At 43.5% G+C, this 21228-nt stretch overlaps 1 protein-coding gene across 6 annotated transcripts in view; it reads right to left on the bottom strand.

The window, feature by feature from the left end:
* The window catches only part of greb1l (GREB1 like retinoic acid receptor coactivator), a 202917-nt gene that overhangs the window by 15682 nt on the left and 166007 nt on the right, over window positions 1-21228 (bottom strand). For 3 of the 6 annotated variants that reach the window (XM_052088351.1, XM_052088353.1, XM_052088352.1), the window contains 18 exons: window positions 18540-18644; window positions 18280-18463; window positions 16743-16902; window positions 16489-16668; window positions 16051-16227; window positions 15728-15904; window positions 15534-15656; window positions 9170-9292; window positions 7130-7267; window positions 6866-6991; window positions 6406-6525; window positions 5645-5833; window positions 4153-4452; window positions 3080-3208; window positions 2222-2356; window positions 1791-1988; window positions 1540-1717; window positions 761-950 (listed from right to left, as the gene is read on the bottom strand). In XM_052088351.1, the coding sequence (XP_051944311.1) occupies window positions 761-950; window positions 1540-1717; window positions 1791-1988; window positions 2222-2356; window positions 3080-3208; window positions 4153-4452; window positions 5645-5833; window positions 6406-6525; window positions 6866-6991; window positions 7130-7267; window positions 9170-9292; window positions 15534-15656; window positions 15728-15904; window positions 16051-16227; window positions 16489-16668; window positions 16743-16902; window positions 18280-18348 (2712 nt within the window). In that variant the 5' untranslated portion in view covers window positions 18349-18463; window positions 18540-18644. The remainder of the gene's footprint in view (window positions 1-760; window positions 951-1539; window positions 1718-1790; window positions 1989-2221; window positions 2357-3079; window positions 3209-4152; window positions 4453-5644; window positions 5834-6405; window positions 6526-6865; window positions 6992-7129; window positions 7268-9169; window positions 9293-15533; window positions 15657-15727; window positions 15905-16050; window positions 16228-16488; window positions 16669-16742; window positions 16903-18279; window positions 18464-18539; window positions 18645-21228) is intronic. The other 3 variants (XM_052088354.1, XM_052088356.1, XM_052088355.1) reach the window with 1 other exon arrangement.

The raw sequence follows: 21228 nt of genomic DNA, 5'->3' as shown, positions 1-21228 counted from the left end.
ATGGTGCGTGGGAATTTCCCATTGAGATAAATCCGAATTTTAAGTAGGATTCCTGATACTGTCTATTAAATGTAGCCTTCTTTTTCTTGAAAGTCACAGGCTCCTCTTCTGTCTCCTGGCTGGACCTTTTCACCTTCCCAATGAAACTTTCCAGAGACGTTTGTTTTTTACTCATTTTGCTAGCTCCTGGGTTTCATTTTAGCGGTAACCTATCACGTGACTACTAGTGTAGACGGATGTAACAGAGAATCCAATAATTTTTCAAAATAAAACATATTTCAGATTCGAAAATTTAAAAAACGGAAGTAATGCAAATTCTTTATTCTTTCTGTGTTGCCCAGTACTAAATGACCTACGGCCTGGGAGTTGGGGACTGCTGCTCCAAAATACTCAATTTATTAATTCCTGTGATATTTAGGAGGTCACATGCCATTTATGATTAATTGTCATTAGGATTATGAAGGCGTGCCTGGGAGAAAAAAAATCCCGCTTGGAAGTGTTCCCTGGACCCAAAATGTTTGAGAACTCCATCGAGGCTTGAAAAATCATCCGTTTGCATCTAAATCAGGATCATTTGGACCTGGCAAACTTGTGCTCAGCATGTCTGCCTCACAGTCAGGAGGTCCCATGTACAGGGATAAAATGCCCACTAGGAGGCGCGGTTGACTACCACAGAGCTGCAGTTGGCATCCAACCATGTAATCCTAATCCATCAAGAAAGAAACGAGTTTTTAACAAATATATATTTGCAGACACTCACCAGGCTTTCATTGGAGGGCCAGTGCACCTCATTGTGCATGCTGATGCGGGACTGGTGCGTCTGCAGCGTGTACGGGAAGCAGCTGACCTGCAGCACCAGCAGGTTGACCGCATCCAGGACCTCCTGGCAGTTAACCACCCGGTCAGCCAGACCCTGCAGCTCTCCATGGCATACAGAGCCTGACAGAGCACTGGTTCAGTGGGAAGAAGAAAGTCCGATGATTTTTAGCATCGTCAAAATGAATGATACACAATGACACATCCCACATGATATCCTCTTGATTTTCCCATCTAGTTTTAGCATCATCCAGCTAAATTAGAAATTAGTAAAGCAAAAAGCCAATTTTCTAGCTAATGAGCAGGATAAATGTATATTTAGACAAACTTCTTAAAAACGTCAGTCGTCATGGAGAAAATTGTACTTGGCCGAATTTAGAACAAAAACTTGAAAAATTGTGTTTGTTTGATAGTAGCAGCTTACTTCCTGACCACTTCTTACTTTATGAATTAATCTCTGTCTGCATATGTTCCTAATGCTTGCTACTTGAAACCATTATCTGATCCACTTTATCCTCATGAGCTATGCATACGGTGTCTGCCCTTGATGCATTTGAGATGATTTACTCATGTGCAGCTGGAGATAAAATACAACTTCAAGTGACCTGGCCCACATATATGCAAACTTCAAGGTTCTCCCTCCTCCTCCTTTTGTTTTCATCAAAAAACAGACCAAGGCCAGACAGTCAGTCAAAATTATTTCTCAAATATTGTGTCTGGTACCTGGTGAGGTCGACATGAGAGTTGTCGTGGATTAGGACAAACAGCGTGTATGGGTTCTGTTTGACTTTCCTCATAAAGGCCTCCATCTTGGCATGCACATCGGTATCCAGTCGCACTACGTACTTGTCGCACTTCTGGGGTGGGCACGACTCTTCCATCCCCAAGTCTAACAAGACGCCTACGGGGGAAAAAATGAATGCATAGTGTTCTGCAAGATGATTTTCATGTATTTTATATATTTTTGGACGTACCTGATTGTCGGATGCGCTGTGCCGTCTGGTTGACCAGGATGTAAGAAGGCGGTACCAGAACCAGGAAGTCCACTTTGCAGAAGCGGCCCAAGTCCAGGTTCTGGCTGCCCGAGTCGGCGATGGAGCAGACCTGCGAGAGGAGGCGGCGCGCCACACTCAACTGCGTCGGAAAGATCTGGAAGATCTTGCTGAACACTTCTGACCCAAAGAAACAAGAACAATTCTGACATTATGTGGAGTGGGCATCTTTCAACAATGATTAGCGCTCTAGTAGTGTCTCGCTCTCTCACTCCTTCTCTCTTTCTACACATGTATGTATATTTGTATTTGTAGAGCTTTTAGCCAGCTGAATGATGCAATTGTTGTCTCCTGTCAAGTCAAATACTGACGCAAACATTGTTGCGGTTTTTTCGGTGTGGTTCGAGAGTCACCTCTGTCCGAAGGTGGTGACATGCTGGCGGCCTCCTGCGAGTGGATGTGGTCAGTGACATCGCCCTGTAAGGGCTGTATGACCTGGCCCTTCCGTCGCCGCTGATACCGCACCAGCTGCTTGTCCAGATTGTCCCCTGCCAGCACAAGCCGTTGGCATGGAAACACACGAGCGCGCACGCACACACAAACAAGCATGGGAACATGAGCAAATGCCAAACGGCATACAGCGGTACTCATGTATAATGATGCAGAGTTGATTCGCAAACAATTTGAAGAAACATTTTACTTATTTTACTATTATCCATTGTAAATTAGTTAGTTAGTCAGTAAGTAGCTATCTAGCTAACTAGCTAGCTGGATGTTTTTTTTAATGATATTCTGCAAATATACTTCCGCTTATTGTGACGATCCATCAATGAATTATGTCATGAAATTGACCAAATCCCAACTCCCCTATTTTTTTCACAGAGAATATTGAAAATATAATAATAAAATAAGAAGAAAAAGAAAAAACACAGACAATAAATCTCTGTCAATTGTAACATGACTTTTATCCCAGTAAGATTTCATCAGATCATCAGTTAGCATTTCCTTACATTTTGCCTTCACCTTAAACTGTTTAAGTGACTGTTCACTCATTCATTTAATATGATCAGATGCTATGAGTATTTCCTCTCATTTTGTTCTAATATTTACTTTCCTCTGTAATCGTTCACGGATTCATTTTGGAGACAGATGCAAATATTTCAGGCAATTCTTTTTTAACATGTTGTGCTTGAGAATTATATTAGCACAAAAAAAAAGTACAGAACTTGTCCATGCTCTTTCAAGCTACATTTGGTCAAATCAACGCTTACCTAGAGAGGTGGTTTTGAAGTGTGACACCAACACGCTGACTTTGCCAGTGATGAGTTCGTAGCTGATCTCCTTCAGGAACTCGTTGGTAGTCAGCATGCCCTCCGCTAAAGCCCGTGCTTGGAACTTTCCTGTGGCGAATACATTGCGCTCTTAGTTGTGAGCCATGTCAATCTCATCTGCTCAGTTCATCAAATAAAATAACATCAAATAAAATAAGAAAAAATACAACAAAATAAAAATAATAGCTTTATGATCTGAGTGAATAGGCTTGTCTAAACCGATGTGTTTTGAGGCTGGATTTGAAATTTGTTCATGAGTCTGTATTACGTAGGTCAGCGGGGAGTGTGTTCAAACATTTGCTAGGGGACTGCTTCCTAAACGAAGCAGATTTCATATTTGCCTCACAAGTTGGCCCCAGTGACATAAGCATTTTTTTCTGATCCCTGAATGGTTGGTCAGAGCTCGTTTGACCAGCCAAACGTGTCGCAAACTGCACATAATATTTGGTGAGTATGATGTATTTCATTTTGGACATTTCTGAAGTGTTTTAGAATCTATATGCGGCACAATTACTGTATATGCTGTAATACAATGTTGCCCTGCTATTCATGGTTGAAAGGAACCTGCCACATACAGCAAAAATAAGCAAGTAATTCACGCACACGCAAAAAGGCTTGTAAGATGGCGGCGAAGCATTTTTTCTCTCTTCAAAGATGCTACGACCTGACGAAATGAAGCGCCTCCAGTCACCTCAACATTGTTCGCAGAATTTGTGAATAGGCACATTTGCGAACCATGATGATGCTGGGCTTGACTGTGATGCTTTTTTTTGTGTCATATTTTTTTTTCCCTCTCCCGACCCAGTGTTTTCCTTTCTGAACTCTGACTGTAAATTTCGTCATTGCGGGACAAATAAAGAATATCTTAATCCTAATCTTAATCGTATTGATGGGAGTTTGATATGATAGTGCTGGTATTAAGAGGTGCAGCCCACACTGTAGCCTGGTACCAAATGTATAGCCCGCCACTATTTGATGCAGAGTGTGAGATGCTCATAATGTTGTAAATATACCTAAAACCATCACGCAGAACTCGTTGCCACTCGTCTTGGAGGAGTATATGATGACCACGTAGGTGGGAAGAGACTGCTGGAGGTGGGGACCCTCGCTGAGGGAGCGCAGAGACTCACAAATACCCTCGCCCAGTGAATTATGGGTTAACACCACTTGGACGGCGCCCCCGGAAACGCTGGCCTCCAAGCGAGCCAGCCAAGGCAGCTGCGACGGGGAGATGGCGGGACCACCGGGACAGCAGAGCATGGCTTTCAGGACAATCTGCTCCAGCTCCTCCCGAAGGGGGATTTGCTCTGGACCTGCACAACAGGCATGTACACCGGCTGTTAGTGTATTTGTTTATCTGGAGTCATGTTTCTGTTCATCGCTTAAGGGTCATTTGATCTTGTGACCCTTACAGCTTGTTCATAGCCACTTTTAAAGACGTAGTGCTCTTTTTCTATCAACGCCATACATCCTGTGTGGTGCGCAGCGGAACAGAGGCTGGTTAGACCCGGGAGTTGCTCATTCCTCAGAGAAGTACAAGCCGGCGGACCAGAGCAGGGGTCCCCAAACTACAGCCCGCCGGCCGGATACTGCCCGTCAGCACATTTGGCCCGGCCCGCTAACCCTCCTGTTGTCCTCAGGTCAAAATGACCCGTCACTGTGTTAAAAACGCCCCCAAAACCCCCCTAACTGCAAACAGCGGTGTCTACAAGCCTACTGGAACTTACAAAAGGTTTATAAGGAAGGAACACAAGAACTTTAAGAGACTGCTCATATGTATGTGTCAGAGAGATTCTGCTCTGACAACTGAGCTGAACTTTTATCTGTTAAGATAAGTGCATGGCACAACAGAAAGTTAATGTTCCATGGCTTTTTTTTCTATGAAGAACCCAGAGAGAGTTATTTAGTTATTATTTATTTCCTGTTTTTTTCTGTGAAGAACTCAGAGAGGGTTATTTAGTTATTATTTATTTCATTAATAGTGTTATTATTTGTTTCCTGACTTTTTTTCTGTAAAGAACCTGGAAAGGGTTATTTGGTTATGTGTGGCTTTCTGGAAAACAATATATTTTTTAAGCTCCCCTACGATCGTCACACTTTTTCTGTTACAAATTGACACCGGCCCCCCATCAGAGAAGGGAAAAGTTATGTGGCCCTCACAGGAAAAAAGTTTGGGGACCCCTGGATCAGACTGAGGGAGGTCTGTGCCATGGTGGGAATGTTCACAGCCAGTCATGCGCAATCAAATGGCTCTTCTCATTCACTTTAAATGCTGTGCGCCTGTCGCGCACTGACCGTCTCGACATGGCGGACAGATGACAACCGGATTTTAACATGGGCAAAGCAGGCACATGGGGGTCCAAACCAGAAACCAGAGTACCTGGAGAAAACTCATGCAGGCACGAGGAGGAAGGCCGGAACCAGAATTGAACCCCGCACCTCTGCACTGTGAGGTTGATGTGCTAACGTTGTTGTTGTTGTTGTTGCATGGATTTCACAGCTTACCTAGACGTGCCAAGTACTGTAATGTGAGCAGAATCAAGGTCTCCACGCTGAGCTGCTGGCAGTTGCTGCTAAGGCCAAGGGTCTCCAATGTCTTCTCACTCAGCTGGACGTTCTTGTAGCAGCCCACCAGCAGGGGGCTCACCACCACTTCCCCCACATTGCCGTAGAAATAAGGTAAGGAGCCATGCCCTGGATGGACAACAATATAGAGTAACAATGAATCAAAGAGGGAAGGAAATCTGTTCAATTGAAATTACATTCCTGCATTGTATAAAGTAAATTATTGATGAAGGACCCTGAAATGCTAACAAAGATCAATCTCGCAACTTTTATTTATTAACCTCTTCAAATTTGAACTAGTGGAAGAAATTCCTCTGCATTTTGTTGCAGATGCTGTTTACCTTACAAACAAATTGGACAACATCCTTAACAACACAGCGGGTAATTCAGGCAAATACAGGAGCTGTGTATATACAGTATATACATATACAAGTGTAAAACGTGATGCTGTTTGGCCTTGGTGGAGGTCAGATGCCTTATTACTGTTTAGGCGAGCAAGATCAACCTTCACCACCTAATTTTACAGCCTTTATCCACTGCGGCCTCGACTGTGAAAGGACGAAAACCAAGCCACGGCTGTGTGAACGAGACATGCTGACAAACAACAGACATGGCAGAGAGTGGGTGTCTTCTCTTCATTCCGGAAGCATTTTGCTGGATTTTAGTAGTAGTAGAGAGGACAAAGAAGAGGAGTCTGGTACCAATGAGAATGACGGGGCGAACCCCTGCACAGTTGAATAGGTTGTCTGGGATGATGACAGGCTGAGGCTGGATGACGCCCGGCCCCGGGGGCTGAGGAGAAGCCCCGCCTAAAACAGAACCTGAATAGTAAAGAGGGGAATGAAAACACAGTGATTAGCTAATATTCTCTTCAGGTCAAAGACATTTTGGCAAGCAGGTTACATTTAATCAGAGCAGAATCACATGGGAGATTTTTTTTTTTTCCCAGTACTTCTATCTCCATGGAGATAAGAGGGTGACTCATCCCTAAACGACCCCAGAAGGTCAATAATGTTGTTTTGTCATCCTCAAAGCAGATTTGGAGAGATTATTAGAAAAAAGCCTCCGTAAACATGTCCGCTAAGGCAGACAACAGACTTTGAGTCGGATTCACGGGTCTTAGTGCAAAGCCACCGCCCCCCGATAATATTCCAAACCGACCTGCAGGGCAGACGGCGGGTCGGATGGCCGGCACGGGGACAGCCATGGGCGGAACCGGAACGTTTGAAGTGGGATGCCAGCTCCGATGGCGCTTCTTGGGAGGGCCAGAGTTCATGGCGGATGACACTGAGAGACATACACACGTACACACACACACACACACACGCGCGCGCGCACACACACAAACCCCCACCCCAACAAAACGCCATCAAAATTGTCGCATGTTGAACGTGGAACACAAGCGACAGAGGAAGGAAGTCTTACCTGGACTGTCTCCCAAGTCGGCGGCTCGATATGCTTGGCCCTGAGTTCCTAAGGTGATCTGGGAGGGGTTGAGTAAGGCGGGACGCCCGTCCACGGCCAGGCCATTTGTCGGCCCGTTTACCCTCAGCGCAGTGGGAACTGGAAAATTGCGAGGAATATGTTCTTAATACAGCATACCATATTTTGATGGCCCCAAACCAGCACAATAAAATGAGATCCAATACATCTGCCCTTTTGTTTACGTCACTGCTGTCAAACTCAAGGCCCGGGGCCAGATCTGGCCGGCCATATCATTTTATGTGGACTCCCGAAAAAAAATCATGTTTCAACTTGCATGATCCTTGCTAAAAAAATGTACTGAAATGTCAATTTGTCATGTGTAATAAATGACATTTATATTTTGCAATAATTTGGTTATTCTTACAAGTAATAATGCAATAATAAGATTAAACATCATAACGGCCCTCCGAGGGAAGACGCAACTCAAAATTGGTCAAAGTGACAAAAGTGAGTTTGACACCCCAGGTTTACATCATAAAGAAGCACAGTTTAACATGAATTGAACATTTCTCCATGAATTATGATTTTATTTGTTTTAAAAACAAGTAAAAGAAAAAATAATCAATGTTTTTACAGGTTATACATTTAATTGAAAATGTTTCATTTCACTTTTCTTTTACATTTTGTTTACACTGACAGAAAATATTTTTTGACACTTTCGTAGACCATTTCCTTTTTGTCCCTTCAGAATTTAGTTAGTAGTTGTGTTGAGTGTAATTTGTCATTCATTCCAATGAGTTTTGACTATTGGTTACATTGCCATTTTTGCCATTTGCCATTTGATATTTTTGTTGAACATTTCTGATTAAATGGTTCCCCCCAGCCCCACCTTCTTCAAGTCATTAATTTATTTTAAAGTTCATTTATAAATTTCTCGATTGTTCACCAGAGAACATTTCTTTACCTTTAAACACTTCTCAGTGAGTAACAATTTTGATTTTTTTTCCTCCCGTGTTTCTTAATCTAGTTTAACTCAAGTAAATGCTTCATTCATTTCACTTTCAGTTGAATAAGTTTTAATTGCCAGAACGCATTTATGAACATTTTAATTGGTAATTTTAACAATGAATAATAAATCTTTCCTCTGCCCAACAGGATTTTACCTCAGATTTTTAAATTAACATTTTCATTTATTCCCAGACATTTTCATTCAATCAATGTTATGTATTTTCATTTATTTTATTTGACATTTTTCACACATTTGTAAAATACTTTTTCATTCATTTGACATGTGGGTTTTTTTTTAATTTTTCTTTACATTTCCGGAAAGACTCATTTTCATTCAACCGAGGAATACATAAATCTTTATGACATATTTCAGGCCCATACAGGATGTTAGCATATAAAGGAGGTACATACTTGAAATTAACTGTATTTAATGGTTCGGCCTTGGCAGAGGTCTGTTCTTGACTGCGTGTCGCTGTAGTTAGTTATCATCAAGCACATTATTTGTATTCGAGCTGTCATAATCGATCAGTGTGCGTATAGTAATTAAAGAGGCAGGCGCAACAAGCTAAAGCTGGTGGTCAATAATATGAAAGCATTTTAAAATGATCCCTCTGAGTTCCAATCCTTGAGCATCGATTACCAGTGAACCAAGAGGACCCGTTGCACGCTCATATTCACCGCATGCACAACAGACCAAAACATCCACGCCCTCCATCACCTTTTGCCTGTCAATAACACACAACCTTGTGAAGGTAGTGAATAATGGATAGCCAAACCGAACAAGTCATTACAGCTTCCCTTCCTTTGCTATTGATTGCCGCACACGTGTGTGTGTGTGTGTGTGTGTGTGTGTGTGTGTGTGTGAGTGTGTGTGTGTGTGTGTGTGTTAATCTCCATGGTCAGCCATGGCTCCATCTGCCTTTCGCATGAATTGAGAAAAAAAAACAGCAACCTGTAGCTCGGCAACCTTTGACAACCTAAATCTTTCTCGACTTTCTAGGAATGACGTGAGAGCACAGTTGGCTTCTTCACCTATCGGAAGTGTCTTGTTTCCAGGTGTGGAGGCCAGAGGTTTGATGAAGCTGCACTCTCTGCTCAGGTCAGAACTGCCGAAAAAGACAGACGAGGCTGGTGTCATTCTGGTGGGTGGAGAATCTGGTGGTGATGAGGGAAAAAAAATCAAGAAGAAAGCACGGTTAATAAAGGAGGTGTCTTATTGGTCAGTGAAAGACAGTTGCATTTTTGTTTACAATGCCAGAAAGCGTTTTTAATAATTTTTCATAGAATGATTTTACACGATTTTTTTTTCTTACAGTGAGGATTTTTCCACCCACTTTGTTACTGTAGTTTTTTAAAGTTGCTTTTGAAATTTTTGAATTTGAGTTTTACATTGCCAGGGAATATTTTTTTTAATCATTAAAAAAATCCAGTGATGGAGATTTAAGAATCATGTTTAAGCACTTACAATCCTTCTAAAAAATCATGTAACAAACTAAATAAATAAATAAAGTCATTCATCGCTGAGAATTGTTCAATGACAATGTTTTCAAATGTTTTCTCAACTCAACTCAACTGTATTTATAAAGCACTTTAAAACAACCACTGCTGTACACAAAGTGCTGCACATGAAGCTAATATCATATATACAACAATAAACAATAAAACAATAAATTACTAAGGTAATTAATAATTTTCTAGCAATGTAAACAAAAATTATAATAATATAAATTGGAATCGTAAATATAACATTTTGTAGCGCAAGCATCATGAATGAAATTAAATGGGGAAATTTCTTGATGGATAATTCTTGAATATCAGGAAATATGCCAGAAATTATACTTGTCTACAGGATCAATAAAGGAGTCAGAGTTGCGTTGTATCAGGAACCATATTTTATATTCAATGTATCCTGAGCCATATAGTAAGAATATTTGGTACCATAAAGATGAGGAACATATTTAGTACCTTGTATAAAGGGAAGCATATTTGGTATCTTAAACATCAGAAAACAAACAATACTTGAAACTTTAAGCATTAGGAAATGATCATATTTGATACTGAATGTATCAGGAACCATAGCTGGAATCCTAAGGATCTTAAACTATATGTGTTCCCTTGTATGTCATAAGATGTATGTATAAAAAATATTGAATAGTTTAAAAAGGTACCATATTTGGTACCATGCTTATGGGGAATCATGCATGATCCTCTAAGAATCAGGAAAAGAACCATATTTTTTACCCTATGTATCAGGAACCATATTTGGTCTCCTGGGGATCATATTTCATACCATAAGTGTCAGAAAAGGAACTGTATATGGCACCGTATGTATGAGGAGTGGAACCAAATCTTGTACCATATGTATTGTGAAAGCAACCATGTGGTACCTTTGTGTCAGAATGGCAACCATATTTGGTACCTTTCATCAGTAATGAAAGGGAAGCATATTTGGGACCTTCAATATATATATATATATATATATATATATATATATATATATATATATATATATATATATATATTAGGGATGTGAATCTCAGCACTGAGGACGATTCGATACACATCACGATCCACTGCCAGCGATGCGATACTTAAACGATACATGGAATTTTCTGGCGATACGATGTGATACGTTTCACCGTCGTCACGATTGCGATACGATTCGATACACATTAAGTTCAAATCAATGCGATACGATACAATGCAATTTGTTGCGATAATGTGCAATTAAACATGATGCAAATAAGCAAAGAAAAAAAGCTTTTGAAAAGATGGAATTCAGTATGGTATTACAAAAAGGATACCACTTTATTCCTTATAAAGAGTAGAACTTGTAAAACAACTTATTTAAGCCCTTTCACAATTGGGTTTTGTGCAAAGAAAATGTAAACAATTTGGCACCTGAGACTCACAGCTATTGCTATAGTGTAAACACAAACAGACTATTCTCACTGAGTGTCTTATATGAAATATAATAATAATATATATATGTATATGAATCTATAGCGCAAGATGACCACCCATCCACTGTAAGTGCAACTCTTTGCGCACTGTTCAGCGACACAGTAATCTCACTTCTCACTTTGTTGTACACATCGGGAATATGTTTGTAAGTGAACACAGACCTGTCTGGTATATACCTGGGTTCCAAAACGTGCACGAGCTGTCTGAAACCCTCGTTGTCCACCACGCTAAGGCTGGAGGTCTTTGCATATGAAATAAGCAGTGGCCTTAGTTATAGCCATTGCGCGGTCACAGTGAGTTGCAAGGGGACTCCCAAAATAAGAGGCAATTTTTTTCTGATCCTGACCTGGTTTACCAAGAGTTTCTCCGGTGTCCGACGAGGAACTGGGCGGGGAAGCGGGAGGGAAACTTGTCGGTGATCTGGTGCCATCGGTTTAAGTGGGTCTGCATATTTGTGGTGCTGCCGTTGTATGGCTTCTTAGTGCGACATTCCTTGCAAATTACGGAGGTTTTATCAAGCTTTCCGTCTTTCTTTTCGAAGCCGTAGTATTTCCAAACATAAGATTTGAATGTTGCGGCTGCATTAAATATAGTAGTTTCCTTGCTGCTGCGTGCGCTAACTTCCATAATGTTTCGCTAGTTGTGTACTGGACTGTATGTGACGCACGGCTACCGTCCGTATTCAACACAAAACGCAAAGCAATGATGGTGCATTCATTGCGCCTAGGAAAGGGCAGATATGTGACGTTTAACATGAATAAAACGGCGCTTGAATCCGATTTTACCGATACCCATCAATGCATCGTGATGAATCGCGATTTCACCCGTCAATCGCGTCGTACCCAGTGAATGAGCCGATGCACTCGGATCGCGCACGTGCGCATCGATATATCGATTATTTTCCACACCCTTAATATATAATAATAATTCAAAAAAAAAAATTCCTCATCTCACCCCTCGGGTGGTGTCCGTCCCTCATTCAGCTCGGGTCCTCTACCAGAGGCCAGGAAGCTTGAGGGTTCTGCGCAGTATCCTTGCTGTTCCCAGCACTGCACATTTCTGGACTGAGATGTCCGATGTTGTTCCCGGGATCTGTTGCAACCACTCATCTAGTTTGGGGGTCACTGCCCCGAGTGCTCCGACCACCACAGGCACGACTGTCACCTTTACCTTCCAGGCTCTCTCCAGCTCCTCTCTGAGCCCTTGGTATTTCTCGTGTTTCTCATGTTCCTTCTTCCTGATGTTTCCATCACTTGGGACCGCTACATCCACTACAACGGCTTTCCTCTGCCTTTTATCTATGATCACGATATCTGGTTGGTTCGCCATTGCCATCTTGTCAGTCTGGATCTGGAAGTCCCACAGGATCTTCGCTCTGTCATTCTCCACCACCTTCGGAGGTGTTTCCCATTTTGACCTTGGGGTTTCCAGTCCATACTCCGCACAGATGTTTCGGTAGACTATGCCAGCCACCTGGTTATGGCGTTCCATGTAGGCTTTCCCTGCCAGCATCTTACACCCTGCAGTTATGTGTTGGATCGTCTCAGGTGCCTCTTTGCACAGCCTACACCTTGGGTCTTGTCTGGTGTGGTATATCTGGGCCTCGATGGCTCTGGTGCTCAAGGCCTGTTCCTGAGCAGCGAGGATGAGTGCCTCTGTGCTGTCCTTCAGGCCAGCCATCTCTAGCCACTGATAGGACTTCTTGAGATCAGCCACTTCAGTTATGGTCCTGTGGTACATCCCGTGTAGGGGCTTGTCCTCCCATGATGGTCCCTCTTCCAGCGCCTCATCTTCTGTTCCCCATTGTCTGAGACATTCTCTGAGTACGTCATCCGTTGGAGCCTTCTCCTTGATGTATTCATGGAGCTTGGATGTTTCATCCTGGACAGTGGCTCTCACACTCACTAGTCCCCGGCCTCCTTCCTTTCGGCTTGCGTACAGTCTCAGGGTGCTGGATTTGGGATGGAACCCTCCATGCATGGTTAGGAGCTTTCGGGTCTTAACGTCCGTGGTCTGAATCTCTTCCTTTGGCCACCTTATTATTTCTGCAGGGTATCTGATCACTGGCAGGGCATAGCTGTTTATTGCCCGGGTCTTATTCTTGCCATTGAGCTGGCTTCTTAGGACTTGCCTCACTCGCTGGAGGTATTTGGCCGTGGCCGCTTTCCTTGTTGCCAGTTCGAGGTTGCCATTGGCTTGCGGTATACCAAGGTACTTGTAGCTGTCCTCAATGTCTGCTATTGTTCCTTCAGGGAGTGAGACCCCTTCAGTGCGGACTACCTTTCCTCTCTTAGTCACCATCCGACTACATTTCTCAAGCCCGAATGACATCCCGATGTCGCTGCTGTAGATCCTGGTTGTGTGGATCAGGGAATCTATGTCCCTTTCGCTCTTAGCATACAGCTTTATGTCATCCATGTAGAGGAGGTGACTGATTGTAGCTCCATTTCTGAGGCGGTATCCATAGCCTGTCTTGGTGATTACTTGGCTTAGGGGGTTCAGTCCTATGCAGAACAGCAGTGGGGAGAGTGCATCACCTTGCTATATGCCACATTTGATGGACACTTGGGTAAGTGGCTTGCCATTGGCTTCAAGTGTGGTTTTCCACATCCTCATCGAGTTCGCAACGAAGGCTCTTAGGGTCCTGTTCACCTTGTACAACTCCAAGCATTCAGTGATCCATGTATGTGGCATCGAGTCATAGGCTTTCTTGTAATCAATCCAAGCTGTGCACAGGTTGGTACGTCGGGACCTGCAGTCTTGTGCGACTGTTCTGTCAACCAGGAGTTGATGTTTGGCTCCTCAAGTATCTCTACCAATGCCCTTCTGTGCTTCGCTCATGTATTGATCCATGTGTCCACTTATCTTAGCCGCAATGATGCCTGACATGAGCTTCCATGTTGTGGAGAGACAGGTTATTGGCCGATAGTTGGATGGAACTGCACCCTTCATGATCAGGATCGTTCGCCCTTCGGTTAGCCATTCTGGGTGAGTCCCATCCCTCAGCAGCTGGTTCATTTGTACTGCTAGGCGCTCATGGAGTGCTGTGAGTTTCTTTAGCCAGTAGGTGTGGACCATGTCCGGGCCTGGTGCTGTCCAGTTCTTCATATCTGAGACTCTTTCCTGTATGTCTGCCACTGTTATGGTAACCGGGTTCTGTTCAGGGAGGTTGCTGTGCTCCTCTCTCAGGGTCACCAGCCATTGTGCACTGCTGTTATGTGCAACCTCCTTCTCCCATATGCCTTTCCAGTACCTTTCAGTTTCCAGTCTTGGTGGGTCGGCTCTGTTGTTAGGAACCTGCCAGTGAGCGTACACTTTCGCAGGTTGTGTTGCGAACAGCCTGTTTATGCGTCTGGCCTCATTCTCTTTCGTGTACCGCTTTAGGCGACTGGACAAGGCTTGGAGCCTTTGTTTGGCAGTTTCGAGTGCTTCAGGTATGGTCATCTGGATGTACCTCTCGGGTATCGGCCTTTTCATCACACCTCTCTGGGCCTCCGTCAATTGACTCACATCTTTCCGGGCCGCCTTGATCTTAGCCTGCAACCGTCTTTTCCATGGTGGGTAACGTATCTAATATATATATATATATATATATATATATATATATATATATATATATATATATATATATATATATATATATATATATTCATTCATTCATTTTCCGTACCGCTTGATCCTCACGAGGGTCGCAGGGGGTGCTGGAGCCTATCCCAGCTGTCTCTGGGCAGTAGGCGGGGGACACCCTGAATCGGTTGCCAGCCAATCGCAGGGCACACAGAAACAAACAACTATTCGCACTCACACTCACACCTAGGGACAATTTAGAGTGTTCAATCAGCCTGCCACGCATGTTTTTGGAATGTGGGAGGAAACCGGAGCACCCGGAGAAAACCCACGCAGGCCCGGGGAGAACATGCAAACTCCACACAGGGAGGCCGGAGCTGGAATCGAACCCGGTACCTCTGCACTGTGAAGCCGACGTGCTAACCACTGGGCTACCGGGCCGCCCTATATATATATATATATATTGCGCGTCGTCCCGCACGCTGTCTGTCCTTCCGTCTGTCCCTTTTCAAAACGTACCTACTTCACCGCGCCGCTGCGCGCCGCCACTGCGCCGCTCAGGCAGTGGCTCACTACGATCGCGCGGGCATCTTAGCGAAAAAATGTTGTCTACCCACAAGCATTGCAATGAAATTGTTAGTTATTTAGTAGAGCTAAACATCTCTTTATTTTCGCGATAAGCAATGAAGATGAACAAAAAGTTGAACCAAGCAACAACACATTTGTGGGCCGAAGGCCGAAGGCCCACCTTACCAGCCTTCCGCAGCTAGCTGATGAGCCGCCCGGAGGCTAGTATATATATATATGTGTGTATATATATATATATATATATATATATATATATATAGGCAGCATTTTAGCTCACCGGAAAGGGAGAAAGGAGACGATCCGTTTCCACCAGTTCCTCCATTTTCTTTGCTGCTGACCGAAGATGACGAGCTGGGTTTGGATGTGGACGCCCCACTGGAGACAGGCCGCGTTTTAGAATCTGGAGAGAAGATGACAGGAGCCGTTTGCGACACGGAAAAAAGGCCGCTGTCGGATTGTGGTGTTTGCTACCTTTCCAACAGATGAGGGGTCCTTTGCACAAAGCACCCTGAGAGTTCTTCACCAGGTAATACTTTAAGTGCTTCTGCTTCTTGGGCTGCGTGGATAGCTTCAGATTGATGTGGTTGGAGAACTCAGTGAAGTACCTGAAGCCCTTCTCGCCGCAGCCCACGCAGTTTCCAGAAAAACCTGCTTGCAATCCAGAGGAAATTGTTCCCGCACTCAAAACAAGACGTCGGCAGTGTGAAGTCAGTGGTGGGACACACAAAATTGCTGCCAAGCTATACCAGTCAGATGATGCGACAGGCTGTCCAAACAGGGAACAACACACTGACCTAAAAGTGCATTTTTGCCATTGTCATCTGGCAAAAAGCGGCGGTCCACGGCGCACACCAGGATGTGATCGGCCACGCTGGGGGACTTGGCGCCAACCAGCTCGAAGCCCGTGGGGACGTCAATGGACTCTGTCGCCATGGATACCAGGCGCAGGTCCTTGCCGGCTTGGCAGAATCCTGTGAGTGGAATGTTATTTTGGTAATTATTCTTACTTTAATCACGGAAATAAACAGCTGTGCATGATGCCTTGACTTACAAAGCCCTTCAATTGAAACTATATTTGCTCGTTTTAGATGCAACCTTGCATGTTAGTCGTCATAAAGCATTTTGTTCCTGAAGTATCACTATATTAGTGATCAAGGGCCCATTTGTTTCCAAAATAGCCGAGTTAAATAGAGTTAGAAAGAGTGATCTTCTTTGTGGGTGTGGATTATAACCTTCCATGGTGCAGCAGCCCTCTGGCACAGGGGTCTGCATGTAGGGTAACGGGGGGCTGTTGCTGTCTGAGTCGTCTTCTTCCTCCAGCTCCTGGGCATCATTGGACGAGTGGCTGTGGGTCAGGAGCTCCTGGCCAGGCAGCTCACCGCCGTGGAGCTCCACTTTGGGTTTGATATCCGCTAAAGGATTATCATCATTATATCAGATTACACCTGCTCATGTCTACCTGTGAGAGAGTACGCCGTTGACTGACCATCCATGTTGCCAGGATAGGGCTCGGGCTTAAGGTAGAGCTGCGTGAAGATGGGCTGCGGGTCTCCGCTGTTGGAGCGTAGTGACGCCTCGATGGAATTGTGAAGAGCCTCTTCGAAGCGAGCAGATTTCAGCTGCCCGGCATAGGAATTCCCCATGATCTGGCCGAAGGACAACATTGGGTGAACCAATCACGCAGAAACAATGTAAATTTATCATTTGTGGAAAGTGAATGGTATGAGGTTCCCCATGGTTGGCGTATATCTGCATCGATTGTTAAATATTGCAAAACTGTGTAGCGCTACAACACAGATTTGTGTCAAATGAATTGAGCGAGGTTTCTTATGTTGTGCAAGTCAGCACAGCAATGCATTTATAAGTGAATGAGTTTGCTGTGGCTAGCAAATATAGCAAGTCAACATGTCTACCAGTACAGTTTTCATCGGAAATACTTAATATAGATGCAAGACTGAGCTGTGTTTCAGTATTTACCCCCCCCCCCCCCCATAAATAAATAAATAAAATTGGACGGTCTTTGCAGCAACAGGCAGAGGGAGCAAATACTTCAAACCTGATCAGTAGCCTGCCAAAACTGGATGCAGACGACATCAAAACAGGAAGCGCGTGTTCTGTTGTGGTACCATTTGTGCGAATGCTAAATCGTGCAGGAGCACTGTAAACTAGGAAATAACAAAAATATTGTGATATAGCTACAATACAAAGTGGTGGAAAATGAATGGAGTGCCCGCAACACTGATCAGTGAAAAGTGGATAAGTGGAAATAGGTCATTGCTTCAAATTGTTTCATAAAAGCAAAAGTTGGCGCATGTATGGATTTATGTTGTTTATTGTCAACCTTGGAATTATGTATAGAGCAGAAAAGTGGAAAGTGAGTGGCATCACATTGACTATGTCAGTGAAGCTTGCACAAAAATCTCACACCATCATTCATGTTTAATGCACCACCAGTTTAACTTTCAACACAGAGCGGTGGGCAGGGAACGGAGTGAACTTCCTCCTCCTGCCAGACTTATCATGTCAATACATCTGCTTTGGCCATTGTATACAGTGCGATAATGTTGAAAGGTACCACACATTTGTGGTAGGTAGATCGAGTGAGGTTCCCAATGTTGGCCAAGTTAGCACGCATCTGTGCGTTATGCATCTATGCATTATTTGTCGTAAAAACTAAAATATTGTATAACAAAACCTGGCACAAAGCAAATGGAGTGGCCAAGTTAGCACGCCAATCTATAAATGTTCAATGTAAACTCTCTGAATCGGTTGAGCGCAATTCGGACTGAGATTCATGACTAATGGCTGAGTCTGTCCATCAAGAAGTATGTGTTGTGCATGGGAATGATTGCACAGCATTATACGTCGAAAAAAAATATTTGCGGAAAGTGAAGGGAGTCATGTTCCAAATGTTAGCCAAATTAGCGCTTCATTCCATCTGCGTCATCCTTCGGTGAAATACTTGAGGGAGGGGAATAGAGTGAGGTGATCCTAGGCTTGTGAAGTTAGTGCAGCCTCTCAACTTTGTTAGGTTCAGTGTGTGTTTGGACATGGTGGATGGCCTTCACTGTTGTTACAGTTGCCTTGCGCATCTGGATGCAAATAGCTTTGGCTCTGAGTCTCCACCGGTCTCTGGCCCAGTCACCGTTTTGCTTGAGTTGCCCCGAGGCCTGCTTCTTAGGACAAGCTGTTGTGACGTCTTGTAATCTTTTAACAACGGACTCGCATTCATGGGCGGTGGAGGAAGGAGACGACGAAGAAGTCGTAGAAGGCGGCGACTCACGTGATCAGTGTTGGCAGGCGTGAAGCAACTTGTTCACCGCAGCTTCATGCTGGGTCGCCGCCGCTCAGCGCTTCAGTAAAGACATTTTATTCACAGCTCTGACACCTGAGGGAGGACCACACTATGCATTAGCTGAGAAAAACATTGGACAGACAAAGGACTAAGAATACAGTATATACCATTTTGGGTCGAATAAATAAATAAATAAACAAACAAATGAATGAATGAATGAATGAAATGAATAAATAAATACATATTTAAATGAGGTCTGGGGTTTGATTCTGGCCTCGGCTTTCCTGTGTGGAGTTTGTATGTTTCTCACCATGCCTGCGTGGAGTTTTCTCTGGGTACATTCCAAAAAACATTCATGGTCGGTTGATTGAATGCTCTAAATTGTCAGTAGGTGTGATTGTGGGTGAAAGGATTGTGCCCTGCAACTGGTTAGCAACCAGTTGAGGGTGTACCCCACCTACGGCCCGAAAACAGCTGGGATATGCTCCAGCATGCCTGCGACCCTTGTGAGAATAAGCAGCTTGGATCATGGATGCATGGATAAATGAATGAAGAAGAATGTTATTTTCTATGATTCCATTATCTAATATTTACATACACTTTATGCTCGCAATATTACAGCGCCATTAAAAATGAATTGCCCCCTTCTAAAGTTCTCCAATTTTTTTGCAGTTTCCCCGCATGATCATCAAACAAATGTAAATATAAGATAACCTAAGTCAACATAGAAAACAGTTTTTGAATGGTGAGTTGATTTATTAATGTGTCAAAAAATATATTCAAAGCTATATGACCCTGTGTGAAAAATTACTTGTCGCCTTATTAAGTCATGAATTTACCATTTTAAAATTCATTTTCACTGACCATGCCAAGCTCGACCTTTTCAATTAAGGAATCAACTCAGCCAAAAGGTATCCAAAAAGCTGCAGTAAAATGTCATGATCCGATTCCAGAAGAGCTGAGAAATAAAGTAATTGACATCTCTCAGTCTGGAAAGGTCTACAAAGTCATTCCAAAGGCATTAGGACTCCAGCGAATGTGAGCCTTTATGCACACAATGAGAAAGTGTGGACAGGCCACAGAAATGACTCCAAGACCGCAACTACAGCTCATCCAGGAGGCCACAAAGGAATCCTGGACAATGTCGTAAGCGTTCACAACTCAACAATGAGGAAGAGACTGGGAAAACATGACATTAATCAGCGATGGCTGTTCGAAAGTGCTCTATAAATACAATTGAATTGAATCGAATTAATAGCAGAGTTCTGCCGCTAAAACCACTTCTGACCATAAAGGCTAACCTTACTTTTTCAAAAGACATTTGAATGATTCCAAAGACTTTTGGGAGAATATTCTATGGACTGGCAAATTGAGAGTTGAACTTTTTGGAAGGAACTGTACATGCCTCATTACAGCAGGCATAAATGCAACATACCATTTCAGAAAAACAAAATCATACAAAAAGTCAAACATGGTGGTGATCGTGTGATGGTCTGGGAATGCTTTGCGGCTTCAGGACCTGGACAGGTTGCTATGATTGATGGAATCATAAATTCTGCGCTTTACCAGAAAGCCCAGAGGAAAAATGTTTAGCCTTAAGTTTGTGACCTCAAACTGAAGCCCATTTGTCTTGAACAAAACAAAAGGTCAAAGTCCAGACTTGAATCTGATTGAAATGCTGTGGCCTAAAAGGCTGTTCATGCTAGAAAATCCCTAGAGCAAGGGTGGGCAATTCCAGTCCTGGATGGCCGCTGTCCGACATGTTTTCCATCTCTCCCTGTTGCAACACACCTGACTGAAATGATCAGATCATCATCCAGCTCTGCGGAAGCCTGATATTGAAACTGTTCATTTGAATCAGGCGTGTTGCAACAGGGAGAGAAGGAGGATGCACGCAGGATCGCGGGCCTCCACAACAGGAATTGCTTACCCCTGCCCTAGAGTGTTGCAGAATGGAAGCAATTGTGGAAGGAAGGGATGGGTCAACATATCGAATAACGAATAAAGGATATCTTATCTTATCTTATATCTCCACAGAAATGTGAAAGACTCATTAGTAATTATAGAAAGCACTTGATTTAATTTATTGCCAATGAGAGTGGCCCAACCAGATATTAGCTTTAGTGGGCTATCACTTTTTCATACAGGCCATGTACGATTCTTTTTTCCTCCCTTAATGACAAATTATTTCATATAAAATGTGGTTGTCAGTGAAAACGTGTAAAAGCCTGTAACTCAAAGTGTTCAGCGACATAAGAACTCTAAGTGCATAAATGAACTCAATCACATTATCAAAGAAAACAAATGTTCCAACGAGATTGTTTTTCAGAAGCGTCCAGCCCTACTCTGCACCCATTAGAGATTATTTTCCATGCGGGTTATCATGATCATTGTTTTGGAATGGCGGTCCAGCAAGGAGAGAGAACACACTTGCGAACACCTCGACCGTGATCGGAGAGTCGAAAGGAACTGCTGTGCAATACCTCAGCCCGCCTCTGGGCTATTTCCACATGACAGGGATGTTTTAGTTTGCGTTGGCTGCACATAATCGACCTATGCTGCTACTTTGACCCCTTGCCGCAGTATTGTTTAACCACTCAGCCTGTGACATAACACAAAGCAAAGTCCCCCCAGTCCTCCTACACTGTCCCGATTGACCCCGTCATCACCAAAGCGG

Source organism: Hippocampus zosterae, chromosome 15 (assembly GCF_025434085.1).
Source record: "Hippocampus zosterae strain Florida chromosome 15, ASM2543408v3, whole genome shotgun sequence".
NCBI lineage: Eukaryota > Metazoa > Chordata > Actinopteri > Syngnathiformes > Syngnathidae > Hippocampus > Hippocampus zosterae.
This window is presented reverse-complemented; position numbering and strand designations above follow the sequence as displayed.